At 49.5% G+C, this 17,871-nt stretch overlaps 1 protein-coding gene across 6 annotated transcripts in view; it reads right to left on the reverse strand.

Moving 5' to 3' along the window:
• Nucleotides 1-17,871, reverse strand: part of WSCD2 (WSC domain containing 2) — a 115,416-nt gene that overhangs the window by 33,780 nt on the left and 63,765 nt on the right. For all 6 annotated transcript variants that reach the window (XM_019978031.2, XM_070769736.1, XM_070769738.1 and 3 more), the window contains 2 exons: nt 5,101-5,215; nt 194-378 (listed from right to left, as the gene is read on the reverse strand). In XM_019978031.2, coding sequence (XP_019833590.2) covers nt 194-378; nt 5,101-5,215 — 300 coding nt within the window. The remainder of the gene's footprint in view (nt 1-193; nt 379-5,100; nt 5,216-17,871) is intronic.

The following is a 17,871-nucleotide window of genomic DNA, read 5'->3' on the forward strand; positions in this document are numbered from 1 at the left end:
CCTGCTCTCAGCCAGTCAGGAAGGACAGGCCAGGTCAGGCTTTCGGTGTCTGTGGAGGGGGAAGAAGGGTTTGGCTGGAGGCGAGGCTGGGGCAGGGTGGTGGTGTCTGGTGGCGGGGGGCGCCCGAGGGCTCAGGAGGGGTGGGGGGCGCGGGTGGGCGAGGGGCGGCGAGGGGAGGGGCTGACTCACGTACACCTGCGGGCTGACTCTTGGGCCAGCTGCAGCCGGTAGACGGACAGGCGGTTGGCTCCGCCGCACACGCTGCCCCGCTCGCCCTTGCAGTCCATGTCACACTCCGCCTCGCTCACGTTTGCCGCCTGGATCTTGTGGCCGCAGTAGCACTCGGCGCCGAACTCCAGCCCAGCGTACAGGTAACCCCTGGGGGAGGCTGCTGTCAGGCCAGGGTGCCTGCCCCCATGGAGACCCCCAGGGAGGGCAGGGAGTCGTGGCCAGGGAGGAGGTCCCAGGGGATGGGTCGGCTCTGGGGACTCAGAGGTCCTGGGGGAGATGGGGCTACAGATGCTGAAGGTGGGATGACAGAGAGACCCCCTGGGGGAGGAAAGAGGGGACGTCAGGGGACAGGAGACCCATCCACAGTGGACAGCGGGTAGACAAGAGGCTTCAGGAGATGGGGAGACCCCAGGGAAAGGAGGAGACTGGGGTGGGGGGCTCTCCTTATTTTCCTGGAAGCAGGAGGGGGAAAACAAGGAAGGCTGTGGGGGTCAGGGAGACCTAAGGAGATCTAGGGGACAGGGGTGCTCCAAGGGACATCAAGATCGAGAATTAGGAGACCCTGAGAAAGTCTTGGAGGCTGAGGAGTCTGAAAGTCTTGCAGGTGCAATGGGGAAGAAGCCAAGAAGGATTACAGCGAGGTCCTGGGTTGGGGCGGGGCAGGCAGGGAGACTCAAGGAGGGGACGAGACCCCAGGGAGACCACTGGCTTCCCTCCCTGCCTGAGGCCTCACACCCCCTCTACACCTCGCCACACAGACACAGCACGTCACAGTCGCACCCCCCCACATACACCTTCAGCACCCCCGACACACACCACACCCTTCCGGTCCTGTGGTCCCTCTGCCCTCCCTACTCTCCGGTCTCCCTGTCCACAGCCAGGAGCCAAGCATGGGTCGGTCCTGTGGTCCCTCTGCCCTCAATACTCTCCGGTCTTCCCTGTCCACAGCCAGGAGCCAAGCACGGGTCGGTCCTGTGGTCCCTCTGCCCTCCCTACTCTCCAGTCTTCCCTGTCCACAGCCAGGAGCCAAGCACGGGTCGGTCCTGTGGTCCCTCTGCCCTCTCTACTCTCTGGTCTTCCCTGTCCACAGCCAGGAGCCAAGCATGGGTCGGTCCTGTGGTCCCTCTGCCCTCTCTACTCTCCGGTCTTCCCTGTCCACAGCCAGGAGCCAAGCATGGGTCGGTCCTGTGGTCCCTCTGCCCTCCCTACTCTCCGGTCTCCCTGTCCACAGCCAGGAGCCAAGCATGGGTGCAGAGTCTAACCCCTTTGTTCCGGGAAACACCACCCAGGGGTGATACCTCTATGTCCCCTGAGAGAAGTCAGGCCCAGGAGAGGGGGCAGGGGACTCTCACATCTCTCTGGAAAACCAAGGTCACATATCCAGCCAAGTAAAAAAACTCCTTTCCTTAAAACAAAAAAGAAATCCAGGCACTGCAACATTTTCCTTTTTTTTTTCACAGCTATGGAATCATTTCCTAAAAAGGACTCTTGGTAAGGATCCGTCTGTAAACAGATGAGAAGGGAATTGCTTGTTCTGGCTCCAGGGATGGGTATGAAGTAGTGGCAGGGAGGGGAGTAGGACAACCTCTGCTCAGCCCTCTTGCCCACTGCATTCTCTGAGGATGTTCCAGAATTGAGAAAGGTTCCTGGGGGCGGGGGGCAGCCTGCAAATTACTGGTCCTGCAAGACTGGACTTACAGGAGGTGTCAGCTCATGCCTTCCGGGGGCTAGCTGGAGACACAGACCCACCCAGACTCATGTCTCTGAACATCTCAACTACTCAGGGTGGCATGCAACCACAGGGTCACCTAGGCAGATGCAATTGTTGTTCAGTTGCTCAGTTGTGTCTAACTCTGCAACCCCATGGACTGTAGCACGCCAGGCTTCCCTGTCCTTCACTGTCTCCTGGAGTTTGCTCAAACTCATGTCCATTGAGTCAGCTCTTCACATCAGGTGGCCAAACTATTGGAGCTTCAGCTTCAGCATTAGTCGTCCCAATGAATACTCAGGGTTGATTTCCTTTAGGACTGACTGGTTTGATCTCCTTGCAAATGCAGTTCAGTTCAGTTCAGTCACTTAGTCGTGTCCGACTCTTTGCAATCCCATGGACTGCAACACGCCAGGCTTCCCTGTCCTTCACCAACTCCTGGAGCTTGCTCAAATTCATGTCCATCAAGTCAGTGATGCCATCCAACCATCTCATCCTCTGTCATCCCCTTCTCCTCATGCTTTCAATCTTTCCCACCATCAGGGTCTTTTCCTATGAGTCAGTTCTTCCCATCAGGTGGCCAAAGTATTGGAGTTTCAGCTTCAACATCAGTCCTTCCAATGAATATTCAGGACTGATCTTTAGGATGGACTGGTTGGATCTCCTTGCAGTCCAAGGGACTCTCAAGAGTCTTCTCCAGCACCAGTTTAAAAGCATCAACTCTTCGGTTCTCAGCTTTCCATAGTCCAACTCTCACATCCGTAGATGACTACTGGAAAAACCACAGCTTTGACTAGATGGACCTTTGTTGGCAAAGTAATGTCTTTGCTTTTGAATATGCTATCTAGGTTGGTCATAGCTTTTCTTCCAAGAAGCAAGCATCTTAATTTCATGGCTGTAGTCACCATCTGCAGTGACTTTGGAGCCCCCAAAACAAATTGCAGATGCAGCAGGAGCATCTTAAACTATCTGGGCATCCTGGGGCTGGGTCAGCCTCCTTCTTCCACCTCTCTGTCTCTCCGAAGCCTTGGTTCTCAGGTGTCCCTGGGCCCATCACGTATAACTGGACGCACTGATGGAAGGACCACTACTGGACAGCAGGAGCTTTGAAAGTTTCCCAGCTGGATGTGAAAGTCAGAGCAGCGGGGCTCCAACCATGGTCCCGGGACCAGCAGCATCCAGTATCATCTGGGAACTTGTTAAAAATGCAAATTCTTGGACTCCACCTCAAACCCAGCAAATCGAAAATTGGGGATGGGGTGGGGCCCAGCAGTTTGTTTTGAAAGATCTCAGGTGAGCTTCCCTGATAGCTCAGTTGGTAAAGAATCTGCCTGCAATGCAAGAGACCCAGTTCGATTCAAGGGTCCGGAAGATCTGCTGGAGAAGGGATAGGCTACCCACTCCAGTATTCTTGGGCTTCCCTTGTGGCTCAGCTGTTAAAGAACCTGCCTGCAATGCCAGAGATCTGGGTTCAATCCCTGGGTTTGGAAGATCCCCTGGACAAAGGAAAGGCTACCCACTCCAGTATTCTGACCTGGAGAATCCCATGAACTGTATAGTCCATGGGGTTGCAAAAGTCGGACACGACAGCGACTTTCACGTCCCGGCTGATGCTGACACGCGCGTCCTGGAGCTCACAGCTTGGATGCAGAGACAAGCACATAACTAGAAAAGGGCTGCACAGTGAGATGAGGGTGAGATGGAATATATCGCCGATGGTGGAAATGCAGGAGGGGCCCAACATGCCTGGGGTGCCAGGAGAGACTTCTCAGGAGGCGACAGCCAAGACTGAGCTTCAGAACATGAGTCAGATCAACTTGCGTAGTTCAGTTTGGTTCCTCACACGCTTGTTGGCAGCCCACACGTGCTTCCAGATAGAGCCAGAGGTGAGTCAGCCAAGGCCCTGCCTCCAAGGAGCTCCCCAGCTAGTCGGGGGACAGAAGCATGAGCAGGCTTGGGCCGCAGAACAGCAAGAGCTTACACGTGCTGTCTGCCAGGCGTTGTTCTCAAACATTTGCTTGGCAAATACTAATTCTTCAGCCCCCACAAGACCCCTCTGAGGCCATGCCCTGCCATTTACCTCCGTCTCCCCACAGTCCAATAAATAAATTAATCAATCAATATCCTAGAGAGCTGGGAGTCTCTCCTAAGCTGAAGGTGGTCCTGTGTTCAGGATTTTGATGGTGGACTGTTCTGGAAACTGATTATAAAGCAGACAGTGTTTCCCAATCAGGGAGAGAGGGAAGGGTCCCTTGGCCACCCACTTGCCCATTTCCTCTCCAGCCATGCAGCCAAGCTCTTCCAGAGCTTGTGACCTCCAGAGGCATCAGGCTCGAGTCTGAAGGTCAGCATGTTAGAGGCCTCCTGCAAACCGCCACGGGCCAGGGTCCCAGGGCATGGGGGAGGGCAGGTCTGCTCACTGCTCGGTGCCTCCCGGACAGCAGGGCTGTTCCCAGGCCTGGCCCCAGGGTCCCCCCTCGCCGTCCCCTGGGGTCTGTCTACTCTCTAAACGTCAGCTCCCTCCCCGTAGGGCCTGTTCTCATCGAGAACATTGTTTTCTCCTTAGATTGGAAAACATTGCCTGGACAGGTGAGCGTTTCTCCCTGGGGCAGGAACGAACAGTCTCTTGACTGGGGAACCACAAAATATCCCTGATTGCAGGCTCCCACCTCAGCTTTCCCACAGGCATCTCACAAGCCTCACGCCCACAGACTCACACTCGCCAGCACGTAAACACTCGTGCTTTCCCCACAATTCTGGACCCTTGCCAGCATATCCACAGAGACTCCAGCACTCACAGCCACTATTATTTAAAGGCAATTCGATGTTGGCATTAAGCTCACAAACATATCACTCTGCAGAGTGTACACTGTAAACTCACACCTAGGCACAGCCTCACATAACTGCACACAGATTCCTACAGACCAACTCCCTACTCTTGATCTCCAGCGTCCATGAGACAGGCTCCTCCGTCCATGGGATTTTTCAGGCAAGAGAATGTGCACACGCATGCCCACACACACACACACCGTTGCCTCACCCTTCCCTTAAAGTCCTTCATATGCATCCTTCATATGCCCTCCCACGGAAAAAAAGAAAGACCACCACAGGTAGGAAGCTGCAAAAGAAGAGGTCTGAATGCAGGGAGCCTGGGACCCTACCGTTCTGCACAGTTGTCCTGGCAACGGAAGACGGTCATCTTTTTGTAGTCGAAAAAGGACACGCCTCGAAGGGCCCGGCTCTGGGTGTCATCCAGGTAGCAGCCAATGTACTTAGCTTTGGGAAGATGAGAAAAGTAAGATCTGGGGTGGTGGGGGAAGGAGACAAAGCTGAAAGCGTTTCAGAAGTGATGAGTATGCCTCTGGCTATGTGGCTTTGTTGACCTCTTGGTACCAGTTCCTTCCTCTGAGCAGTAAAGTGGAAACAAGAGAGCCTGAAACTCGTGTGCACTGGCAGAGCTTGGTCTACGGGGGCAGTGGAGTCCCGTGGGTAAGGCTGTGGGCCTTGGAGGCCAACAGAGGGGAGGAAGGGACCTTGCATAGCCAGGGTTAAGGGCACACCCCTGGGCTCTACTGATGGCAACTGGGCACCCAGCAACCCGAGCTAGCCTCATTCCCTAAGTGCCAAGCACACGGGACTCTTATTAAGACAGCTCTGAAGAGCTTGATCCGTTGACAGCCTGCCGTCATTTCTACAAGATGACTTAAGGTTATTTTTTTTCTTGGAAGGAACACTGGACTTGGACACCTCAATATCCAAATCACTGTCTCACTTTGGGGACATTCCAGAGCATTTGGGCCGCTTAATCTCTCTGAGGCCCAGTTTCCTTCACTGTGGGGATGAAAATATCAGGCCAGTGAGGTTAAAATGGACTTATCTGCATAAACATGTCCTCCACAGGGTCTTGCATATAATAGGCACGTCGTTAAGGTGAGTGGCATAAGAAACCAGCCATTCACGGCGCTGTTTGAAGTTCTTCCCACTTTTCCCACCTTGTGAGCCAAGGTAAAGGCTTTCATCCAGAAGGAAAAATTTTTTTTAAAGATTCTGTTTGATGTGGATCATTTTTATAAAGTCTTTATTGAATTTGCTACAATATGGCTTCTGCTTTCTGTTTTGGGTTTTTGGCCGTGAGGCAGGTGGGATCTTAGCTTCTCAACCAGGGACCGAACTCACACCCACTGCACTGCAAGAGGAAAGTCTTAAACTCTGGACCACCCTGGGAGTCCCTCAGAGGAAAATCTTGAATTATGTTAAACAACCATCCAATGATACACCATTCACTTAGTTTTCTTAGATTAGTACGTGTGTTCTTACACGTCATGGTAAATAGTACACGAAGACGGTACTTTACAGTCTATCACGGCTTTTCCCGTGGGTTCTTACAATCATTATTAATTTGGACATGCACTTTGCTAAGTGCTTTACTCATACTGTCTCTGTGGATCCTTAGAATGAGCCTGTGAGGGAATTATTAATATTCCCCATCAATGTAGAAGAGGAAACTGAGGCCCCGAGAGGCTAAGTCAGCAGCCCAAGGAAACACAGCTTATACCCATGGGGCTGGGTTTGGACCCAGGCAACCTGGCTGCAGAGCCCATGTTCTGAACTACTGCCCTCCTTGTTTCTCTCTGCTTTTTCTTTTTTTAAAGACTTTTTTTTTTCCTGCTGTGGACCATTTTAAAGTCTTTATTGAATGTGTGACAATATTGTTTCTGTTTTATGTTTTGGTTTCTCACCGGAAGGCATGTGGGATCTTAGAGCTCCTGTCCCCGACTGGGGATCAAACCTGCGTCCCCTGCGCTGGAAGGCGAAGTCTTAGCCACTGGACCACCAGGAAAGCCCCTCTGGTTTCTCTTTGGATCCGGGGACCTTTGCAATGACCCAGGTGCAGTGGCTCCTGGCATGCTTAGACTCTGTTCTTAGATGATTGAACAGAGGCCCAGAAAGGTGAAGTGAGCTGTCCCAGACCTGAAACTAACTGACGGTAGAATAAAGATTTAAATTTAGGTCTATCGGACCCCAACCCAGTGCTCTTGCATTTGGGAGTCACTGGAGGTGAGCCTGAGGACCCAGCCAGCCCTTGGAATTAAATGGCCCTCCTGGAGAATGATTGAGGAAAATGCTACATGCCACTTGATCTCGTTCAGGCCTAGGCTGCTGTCTATTTAAACTGTGGGCTCCTCGCCACTCCCCTGCCCCAACTCGTGATGGAGAACAGGGTCTAGCAGAGGATACAGGCTCGTTAAGGAGAAATTGTGTCCCCTCAACGCCGCCCTAGGAGGTGCAGAATTTGTCAGCCTCGCTGGAGATGTGTCTCAACCCTGATCACCTTGAATTTCTTTCATAAGACAGAGGTGATTTGGTCAACTAAAAACAGTCCATCTTTAAAAGAAACATTGCCTCCCTGGAGCAGGGACGTCAGACGGTGACAGCTCTGGAAAAGCCGACATCTTGTCCCTGTGCTTGTTCAACAATGGATGACTCTCCTGTGTCACAGAGGGAAGCATGGCCCGGGGAGGGGTGGGTGTGTGTGTGTGTGTGTGTGTGTGTGTGTGTGTGTGTGAAGTTTGCATCTGGGCTGGGAGAGAGAACTTCCATGGGCCATGGTTGGCAAGTAACCTTAGTTCAATAGTTCACTAGAGGACAGAGTGTCCAAGGATGGGCAGGAGGAGAAAGAAAAAGGAGGAAGGAGAGGAAGGGAAAGGGAAAGGGAGGGAGCCATTGTTTATTTTGCCAGAATGAGGTCATTGTCATCAGGTCAAAAGCTGTGTGTGTGTGAGAGGGAGAATATGCATCGAGTACCTACTATGTGCTGTCTACTATGTGCCATTCCTCATTTAGAAAGATTTGGTCCTCACACCCTTCTTATTAATCCATCTTATAGATGAAGAGACTGATCCTAATGACTGTCCCATCTCCCTGTCTTAGAAGTGAATCTTTGTATCTGGCATACGTATATGCTTTCTGGCTGGTCCCCACTCATGTTACTCCATCTTACTTGTTTCTAAGTAGAATTCGAAATGATGCAATCTGTCTGTGTGCCTATGGCTTGGAAGCATCTCGCTTCAAATTTAAGCCCAGATCTGTCCTCCAGCCATTGTACATTTGAGGAGGCTTCACTTCCATTTGATCCACAGGCCTCAGGATCATAAGGTGCCACACTGAGTCCTGAGGGAGATGAGTGCTCACAACCCAGAAATGCTGGGCTTGGAGCTGGAAGTACTATGACCATGGGTGGTCTCGCCAGAGGGTGAGGGTGGGTGCATTTGACTATAGGTGGGATTTTGGATTGTGTTAGATGAGAGTTTTATAATCAAATTAATAGGTGTGTGAGCATATGTACACACGGGTGAATGGGTGGGCTGTCCTGGTACTCTTTGTGCCTTCAAAGCACCCTGTCCTTGTGTTCTTCTGTTGCACACACGTGTGCATGCTCACTCATGTCCCACTCTTTGCAACCCCCATGGACTGTAGCCCGCCTGCCAGGCTCCTCTGTCCATGGGATTTTCCAGGCAAGACTACTGGAGTGGGTCGCCATTGCCTTGTCCAGGGGACCTTCCCGAGCCAGGGATGGAACCTGCGCCTCCGTCCCTGGCAGGCGGATTTGTACCACTAGTGCCACCTGGGGAGCCCCTACCTGCTCTCATCTTGGGGAGACGCTGACCTTGGAAGAGCCGATCATATTCACCTGCCACCAGCCAGTGATTGATGGCTCCAGGGAAGGACACAGGACCTACCTTTTGGATTCTTTTAGATTAAAGCTGGGAGAAAGAAGCCTGTCTCCCTTGAGTTGTGACACTGGTATTTTCTAAGCCCAGAATTACCAACAGCCAAGATCCCTGGCACAAAGTCAGTCTGTGCAGGAGAACCAAGCTAAGTCAGAAGCAAGCAGAGATGAGAGTTAGGAAGAGAATGGCACAATTCATTCATTTGACAACCTAGGCTCTTCGGTAGTTTGGGGACAAGACACACTACATTTTCTTCTTTGGCTGAAGCTGATTGAAGGTGGGTTTTTTGTCACCTGCCATCACAGGAGCACTGACTAATATGCTGACTGCCGAGCTAAGTTGCTCGAGTCCACCCAGCTGGGGGAGCCCAGACTATGTCCCTATTTAGGCTGCCCTTTCTTGTGTACCACACTTAGTCTCGGCTTGGGAGAAAGGCTTCTCCATCCCGCCAGAGAGACCTTCCTGGAGGAATGATGGGAGACGGAGGGTCTTTTGGAAGAGGAGTTAATACTTGACCATAGGTCCATCTGCCCCAAAGCCTGGGCTTTTAAATGCTGTACCATCCCTTCCCTAACCCTCCCACCAGACCAGGCAACAGGCTGAGATGACCCACACAACAGCCGCTCAAAGACTTGATGTGGGAACAGATGAACCTCCTCTTCTTCCTCTGTCCACAGGAGGGAAAAAGGGACTTGCGGTCCCCTTCACGGCTGCTCTGGAGAAGCCTGGGCATGCTATATACTGTGACCTGACGGATGGGCTGAGCTCTTTGGGTCAGGAAACGGATACTGAATCTGTTTCCTCCTTGCCCCGGGCAAGGAAGGGCTGGTGACTCTTTCCCTCCTGACCCTCAGTGCAGGCTGTGGCCAACACGACCGGCAACCCTGTCGCCGGAGCTCTATCGCCCAGTTAGAGATAAGCTCATGGTGGGGTGACGGGGTGGGAGGGGGTGGGCTACCATCCAACCCACTTCCGATTTTCCTCAAGTTCTGCTGCAGTGGCAGAATCTCCCGGAGATGAGGGGGAGGTCGGGTATGTAAAACAGGGACAAAATTCACAGGCCACTCGAGGGTGAATTAATGGCTGAGTTCATACAATCTATCAGCTCGTCGGAGCAGCCATCCGAATATCGCTGAAATGGCAAAGTCCCATCCCAGCCTTGCTATTTATCTCAAGCGCGGAAACCAGTGAGGGGTGAGCCCAGGAGAACACAAGCATCTGGAAAAGAGCTTTCCTGACTATTTTTCCCCCTTTCCTGTCCTTTTTTCCCCCTCTTTTGCTTCAATTAATCTTCCTTTTCAAGCAACGTTGTTCTCTTCAATAAAGGTAATTTGTTAAGAGGATAGCTAAACATGTGCTAATTTGTACTCCTCTTATTTATTGTTTGTGAGCAGATTTGCAGACAGGAGGTATTACAGTGTCCTCAAGGACCAGTTTCAGAGTCTACCAGATCTGGGTTCTAATCCTGCCATTGCAAGCAGGCTGGCTGTAGTACTCAAGGTCCTGCCTAAAAAGTGGAAATAAAACATAAGCGTGTAGGATTTCCCTGGTGGTCCAGGGGTTAAGAATTCTCCTTGCAGTGCAGGGGATGCAAGTTCAATCTCTGGTTGGGGAAATAAGATCCCACGTGCCTTGGGGCAACCAAGTACCTGCTTGCTGCGACCACTGAGCCCATGCCACAGCTAGAGAGTCAGTGCGCCGTGACCAAAGATCCCACATGATGTAATGAAGATCCCACGTGCCACAGCCAAGACCGGACACAGCCAAAGAAATGAAATGAAAATTAAAAAAAAAGAAAACCAACATAAAGGTATTTTGGGTTGAACTGTGCCCCTCATAAAAAAAAGATCAGTTGAAGTCCTAAGCCCAGTACCTCAGAATGTGACCTTCTTTGGAAATAGGGTCACTTCTGATGTAATTAATTATGAGGTGATACTGGAGTAGGTGGGTCCCCATCCAACATGACTGGTGTCCTTATAAGAAAGTGGCAAGCAGCTCTCTGAAGTCCCAGAGACACAAGGAGAAGACCGTGTGAAAACAGAGGCAACAACTGGTGTTTTACAGCTGCAAGGAAGGCCAAGAGTTCCCACTGATGCCAGAAGCTGGGGAAAAGGCTTGCAAGAGATTCCCTCTCAGGGGCTTTGAGAGCCCGTCTTGATGTTGGACTTTTAGCCTCCTGAATTGCAAGGTAATACATCTCTGTTGTTTCAAGCCACCCAGTTCATGGTACTTTGCTATAGCAGCCCTTGAACACCAATATGGGGATATTTTTAAAAACTATTTATTTATTTGGCTGCTCTGGGTCTTTAGTTGCAGCACACAAGACCTTTTTCTTCTTTTGGAAAGAAATTTATTTATTTATTTTATTTTTGGCTGTGCTTGGTCTTTGCTGTTGTGCAGGCTTTCTTTCTGGTTGCGGTACTCCGGCTTCGCATCGTGGTAGCTTCTCTTGTTGTCACGCACGGTCTCCAGGGTGCTTGGGCTTCAGTTGTCGCGGCACGTGGGCTCTGTAGTTGTGGCTCCCGGGCTGTAGAGCACAGGCTCAGTAGCTGTGGCACATGGGCTTAGTTACTCCATGGCATGTGGGGTCTTCCCGGACCAGGGATTGACCCCGTGTCTTCTGCATTGGCAGGCAGATTCTTTACCACTGAGCCACCAGGGAAGCCCATCTTTAAGCTGAGGCAGGTTAACTCTTAGTTGCAGCGGGATCTAGTTCTCCCACCAGGGATCGGACCTGGCCGATCATTGGGAGCATGGAGTTTTAGCCACTGGACCACCAGGGAAGTCCCTACAGGGGTATTTTTAAAATTGACTGTAAGAAAAAAAAATTGACCAGAAGGTTGAGCTCTTTGTGGAAAAGAGAAACAGTTACTTTCCTGCTGGGGACTCTTCACTGTCTTGGAAAGTTGTCCCTCAGGAGGATCACTCCAGGGCTATCTGGGCTTCCTTGTGCAGGAAATTGCATTCCTGGAATTCCTGCTCATATCTAGGTTCCCTAGGGGTAGAAGGGACGCATCTTTCACTTTGGTCAGGGCCCAAGGATCCTAACAGGCTCAGCTCAACTATCTCCTCCCCTCAGGAAGGCACGATACAGCCCCATGACCCAACCGGATCCCTCCCTTGGGATCCCAGAGTCCCCTGGTTTACCCCACCTTAGCACTTTCTAAACAATTTTCCAAGTACTGGGCATTATTTTTTCAGAGTATGAAGAATTTAGGCCCACTGTGGAAGAATTTTTAACAAAATGAAAAAGTGCCATAGTGGGGGAAAGCATGACATGATGCTATATATATATATATATATATACAGTGTTCCATTGTTTAGAAATCACCGACTCAACTCTGTGAGATGGTGACGGACAGGGGAGCCTCAAGCTTGCAGTCCATAAGATTGCAAAGAGTCAGGCATGACTTAGTGACCGAACAACAATTCTTTAGAAATAAACCCACAAGGGAGGAAACAAGACCAAAAAGGTGATACCTCAACAGGGTTGATCATGACTGTTGTTGGATGGTGGGCCTCTGGGCTATTTTAACTTTTATCTCTTTTTGCTGTGTATTCTAATTTTTCTACAATAAGCATATGTGACTTTGATAATCAAGAAAAAAGTTATATTCTAAAATATAATTCATCTTTTTACTTGTCTTTCTTTCTCCTGGAGGGTATGACTATTCCTCAGACCAAAAAAAAGAAAAAGTGTGCTTGAATCATTCTTGTGTCTCCATCTCCCAGCACAGGCAAGGCAAACAGACATGCAATAAATACAGAATGAATGAATGAATGAATGGAGTTGGGATTCTATTAAGAGTCGGACATGACTGAGTGACTGAACAATGAACAATATAGCTCAGTGGTTAAGAATAAGAGCTTTGGGGGCTTCCCTGGTGGCTCTGGATCTTTTTTAAGTAACAGTTAGAACCGGACATGGAATAACAGACTGGTTGCAAATCGGGAAAGGAGTATGTCAAGGCTGTACATTGTCACTGTGTTTATTTAACTTCTATGCAGAGTACATCATGTGAAATGCCAGGCTGGATGAAGCACAAGCTGGAATCAAGATTGCCGGGAGAAATACCAATAACTTCAGATATGTAGATGATACCACACTTATGGCAGAAAGCAAAGAAGAACTAAAGAGCCTCTTGATGAAAGTGAAAGAGGAGAGGGAAAAGTTGGCTTAAAGCTCAATATTCAGAAAACTAAGATCATGGCATCTGGTCCCATCACTTCATGGCAAATAGATGGGGAACAATGGAAACAGTGAGAGACTTTATTTTGGGGGGCTCCAAAATCACTGCAGATGGTGACTGCAGCCATGAAATGAAAAGATGTTTGCTCCTTGGAAGAAAAGCTATGACCAACCTAGACAGCATATTAAAAAGCAGAGACATTACTTTGTCAACAAAGGTCCATCTGGTCAAGGCTATGGTCTTCCCAGTGGTCATGTATGGATGTGAGAGTTGGACTATGGAAAGCTGAGAACTGAAAAATTGATGCTTTTGAACTGTGGTGTTGGAGAAGACTCTTGAGAGTCCCTTGGACTGCAAGGAGATCCAACCAGTCCATCCTAAAGGAAATCAGTCCTGAATATTCATTGGAAGGGCTGATGCTGAAGCTGAAACTCCAGTACTTTGGCCATCTGATGTGAAGAGCTGACTCATTTGAAAAGATCTTGATGGTGGGAAAGATTGAAGGCATGAGGAGAAGGGGATGACAGAGGATGAGGTGGTTGGATGGCATCATCGACTCTATGGACCTGAGTTTGAGTAAACTCCAGGAGTTGGTGATAGACAGGGAGGCCTGGTGTACTGCAGTCCATGGGATCACAAAAAGTCGAATATAACTGAGCGACTGAACTGAACTTGTGGCTCAGTGGTAAAGAATCCACCTGCCAATGCAGGAGACATGGTCTGATCCCTGATCTGGGAAGACCCCACACGCTTCAGAGCAGCTAAGCCTGCTCGTCCTAGAGGCCATGCTCTGCAGCGAGAAGCCCGGGCACCCTTACTAGAGAGTAGCTCCCGCTAGCTGCAACTAGAGCAAAGCACATGCAGCAACAAAGACCCTGCACAACCAAGAACAAACAAAAAAAAAAAATTTTTTTTTTTAAAAGAAGAGCTTTGGATGTAAACAAGAGTCGGGTTGGAGTCTGCTCTGCCACTTGGCACCTGTGCGACATGGGACAAGTCCTTTAACCCCTCTGAGCCTCTGTTTCTTCACCTATGGAAAAGAGTTTAATACTTCCTACAGACATAAGGCTGAGTATGAGCACACAGTCTGACCCAGAGCTGACCCTCCATAACCTGCATAGATTGCATCTTCTGCTGGAGGAGGTGGGAAGCGGTTGCTTCCAAAAATGCTGACTAAATCTCCTGTGTCCTTTTTCAAGCCCAGCCCAACACCCTCTGTAATCTGGGGTGGGGGAAACAGAAACAGCACAGATTTTGAAATCAAACTGGAGTCAGCTCCTGGCTGTGCTCCCGGCAACGGGGTCACCTAAGGCAAGTCACATCACCTCTGTTCTCTCCTACAGGATTACAATATTAATAATAATATCCAGCACGCACTAAGTGCTTACTGGGGTCCAGGGTCTGTGCTGAACACTGTCCGTGCACTGAGAACTGAGACGATGTAGTGCTTAGGGTTCAAGTGTAAGATCCAAACCTCCCGGGTTCAAATATTGATTTATCCTCTCCTCCTGCTGGTTAACCTCGGGCAAGTTACCTAACCTCTCTGTGCCTCCATTTCCTCCCTGGAAGGGGGAGTTAATGACAGTGTCTACTTAACTGGGCTGCCAAGAAGACTATGGGATGTACCAGCTTCAAAGTGTTTAGAACAGTGCCTGGCATTTAGAGAGCATGCCATCGATTTATCTTATATAATCATCACAACAGACACCTGATGTTAAGTACCTTTTACCTCCCAAAGGAAACTGAGGTGACCTGCCCAAAGAGCTTCACAAGCTACCACAGAACTGGAATTTGAACCCTCATGTGGCTGCTCAGAGCACAGGATCTCGAAAGCCTAGCAAGGTGACTGGCACGTTGCAGGTGCCAGCTCCACCCGGGAAGTCAGACTTCCTGCCCAACCCCAGCCCAGCCTGGGAGCAGCTCCACCCTCCCTTCCTGTCCCATGATGGGCTCCGAGTCCTTTACAGCTTAAGTCTTGCATCGTTGCATCAAGCAGAGCCCTTGCCAACTTTAGATAACCAAATGTGTTTAGCATCAGGTCAAGGAAGCGTCTCATTTTTATTAGCGTTAATCTAATATGTTGTGTTTCCTTGCCGAACTCTGAATAAGTTAATCAAGGACAGTCTGAATTTGTGTTTTCTTAATAAGACTGCCTGATTTCAAAGCTGCCTGATGAGAGCTCTGCGCTCCAGGCTTCTTTATTTTCTCTTCTGTCTCTCTTTATACTTTATAAAATATCTAAGATTTCCAGAAGCAAGGGGTGGGGTAGCATGGTAGAGAAGAGGGCTCACAAGCTTTGGAATTAAATGAATCTTGCTTCAAACCTCAGTTCCTCTACTCACCACGTGGGTAACCTGGGGTAAGTGACTTCTTCTGAGTTTAAAAATTTCTCATTTGTAAAATAGGATAATAATAGTCTTTAACTTGTTGAGTCGTTGTGATAATTACATAAGGCAATGACGGTCTAGCCTATAATAACCATTCAATATATATTTAGCTACTGTTTCTACTACTATTAATACTAGTGGCAGAAACTATTAAGTGACCTATTATTAAAAGCCAAGAGATCTGAAAAGCATTTTACATATATCATCTCATTCAAATAACATATGAAAAGCACATGGAACAGTGGCTGGCATGAAGGAGGTGCTCAAGCAATGGTAGTAACTACCTGGAACAGGGGCGGTGGTATTTCCTTCTATTTGTTTCTATTGTTGTTGGATGTATCAACTGTGCCATTAGGGAATCATATTCTATTAGAGGATCTCAACAAACACAGGAAATTACCATTCACATAAGGGCCATAACAGGGAGTACAGAGAAGGAACATTTGATCAAGCCTAGAGGGGGGTCGGAGAAGGCAATGGCAACCCACTCCAGTACTCTTGCCTGGGAAATCCCTTGGACAGAGGAGCCTGGTGGGCTGCAATCCATGGGGTCTCGAAGGTTGGACACGATTGAGCGACTTCACTTTCACTTTTCACTTTCATGCATTGGAGAAGGAAATGGCAACCCACTCTAGTGTTCTTGCCTGGAGAATCCCAAGGATGGCGGAGACTGGTGGGCTGCCGTCTATGGGGTCGCACAGAGTTGGACACGACTGAAGCAACTTAGCAGCAGCAGAGGGGGGTCAGGGCAATTTTCTGCAGGTGAACTAAGCTGAGACCTGGAGGATGAGTAGAGCTGTGGCCAGGCAGCAGGCTGGTCATTCCTTCGTTTGTGCATCCAATAACTCTTTTATACAACCAGTAGGTACTGAGTACCATCTTTGTTTCTGGTGCTGTCCAAGGTGCTGATAGAATGAAGCAATCGGGACAGGTACCCATTTCTGCCTTCATGGAGCTGACAGTCTAGTAGTAGAGATAGACTACAAGGAAGCAAAGTGCTTCCCTGGTGGTTCAGTGGTTAAGAATCCACCTTGCAATGCCGGGGACACTGGTTCGATCCCTGGTCCAGGAAGATCTCACATGCCGTGCCACAACTATTGAGTCTGCCTGCTACAACTACGGAAGCCCGCATGCCTAGAGCCTGTGTTCCACAACAAGAGAAGCCACTGGACTGAGAAGCCTGTGCACTGAAACTAGAGACTAGCCCTGCTTTTCACAACTAGAGCAAGCCCATGCAGCAACCAAGACCAAGAGCAGCCAAAAATAAAATAAGTAAATAAAATTTCAAAAATTAAAAAACTAAGGAAGCAAATAAAAGCAAGATACTTTCAGATGGTGATAGGTACTGTGACAAAAATAGAATTGGGGAACGTGGTCCTGACCAGGCACAAAATGGGGCTACTTTAGGGCATTCTAGGAAGACCGCTACAGGATGCCATGGTTTGACTGGAGACCTGATGGAGGGGAGGAAGGGAGCCATGCAAAGATATGGGAAAGAGCATCCCAGATGGAAGAGACTAACTATAAAAAGATCCTGAGGTAGGAACGGGATTGGTGTGTTTAAGATGTGTGGTGAAGTGGGTGGGAAGTGTTACATGTTAATGTTACAACATATAATGCCAAGTGTTACAACATGGTGGGCCATGATGGGGGCTCTGGAATTTATCCTAAGTTTAATGGGGCTTGCAAAGTAGCAGAAGGAGTTTGGAGTGGCTGGGATGAGATGAAGCTTGGTGATTGGAGAAGGCAGTGAGAGAATTTCTCCATCAAGGCAGCACCTCACACCTCAGCTATGCCTACAAGATGGGGTCCCTTACCCAGGTGGATCCACAGACCTTCCTGATCACCCCTAAGACTCGACTCTGTGCAGGCATCATGCTAGATGTTTCCATAATCATGTCTCATCAAACTCTCAGGAGAAGCCTGGCAGGAAGGAGGCCATTGTTCCCATCTTACAGATGACAAAACTGAGGCATGAAAAGGCCAAGCCACTTGCTTGGACTGCATGACTGGTTGGAGTGGAGTTGGACTATGAATCCAAGTTCCCTAAGCCATTCTGCTACCTTTCACCTTCTCCTTCACTGCCCTGTGAAGTTTTCAAGGAAGTGGAATTCTAGAAAATTCCTGAGGGTAAAATGATGGGGTCTTCTGGATGGCTCCTGAGCCAGAAGCAGGTTGGGACTGAAGCAGGGAAACATGCTCCCCAGGACGAGTCCCCTCCAATAGCCCTGCTTCCTTCCACGGTGGGAGAAGGGGTTTTTCCACAAGTTGAATGACAGCGGAAGTGTGACATGTGGCAGGGAACACAAGGGCTGGGGAGGTTTTCCTTCTGTCCTGATTGGTGGTAGATCCTCCCAAACCATCTGGCTGTGATTCTGGAAATGTCCATTCGTGTTAATCTCATGAATTGCAGGAGTTGTGGGGTCCTCCCCAGAACGCTGCTCCGATGAGGGGACATCAGTTGACCCTGGGAAGTAGTCATAGAGCCAGCATCCAGGCCAGATGTGTCTGCTTTGAACTTGTCACTGACCAGCTATGTGGCCTTGGGGAAAGTTTTCACTTCTCCAAGCCTGTTTCCATGTGTGTTAACTGGGCATAGGATCACATTCCTTAAGTCCATGGAG

This window comes from Bos indicus, chromosome 17, assembly GCF_029378745.1.
Source record: "Bos indicus isolate NIAB-ARS_2022 breed Sahiwal x Tharparkar chromosome 17, NIAB-ARS_B.indTharparkar_mat_pri_1.0, whole genome shotgun sequence".
Taxonomy (NCBI): Eukaryota; Metazoa; Chordata; class Mammalia; order Artiodactyla; family Bovidae; genus Bos; species Bos indicus.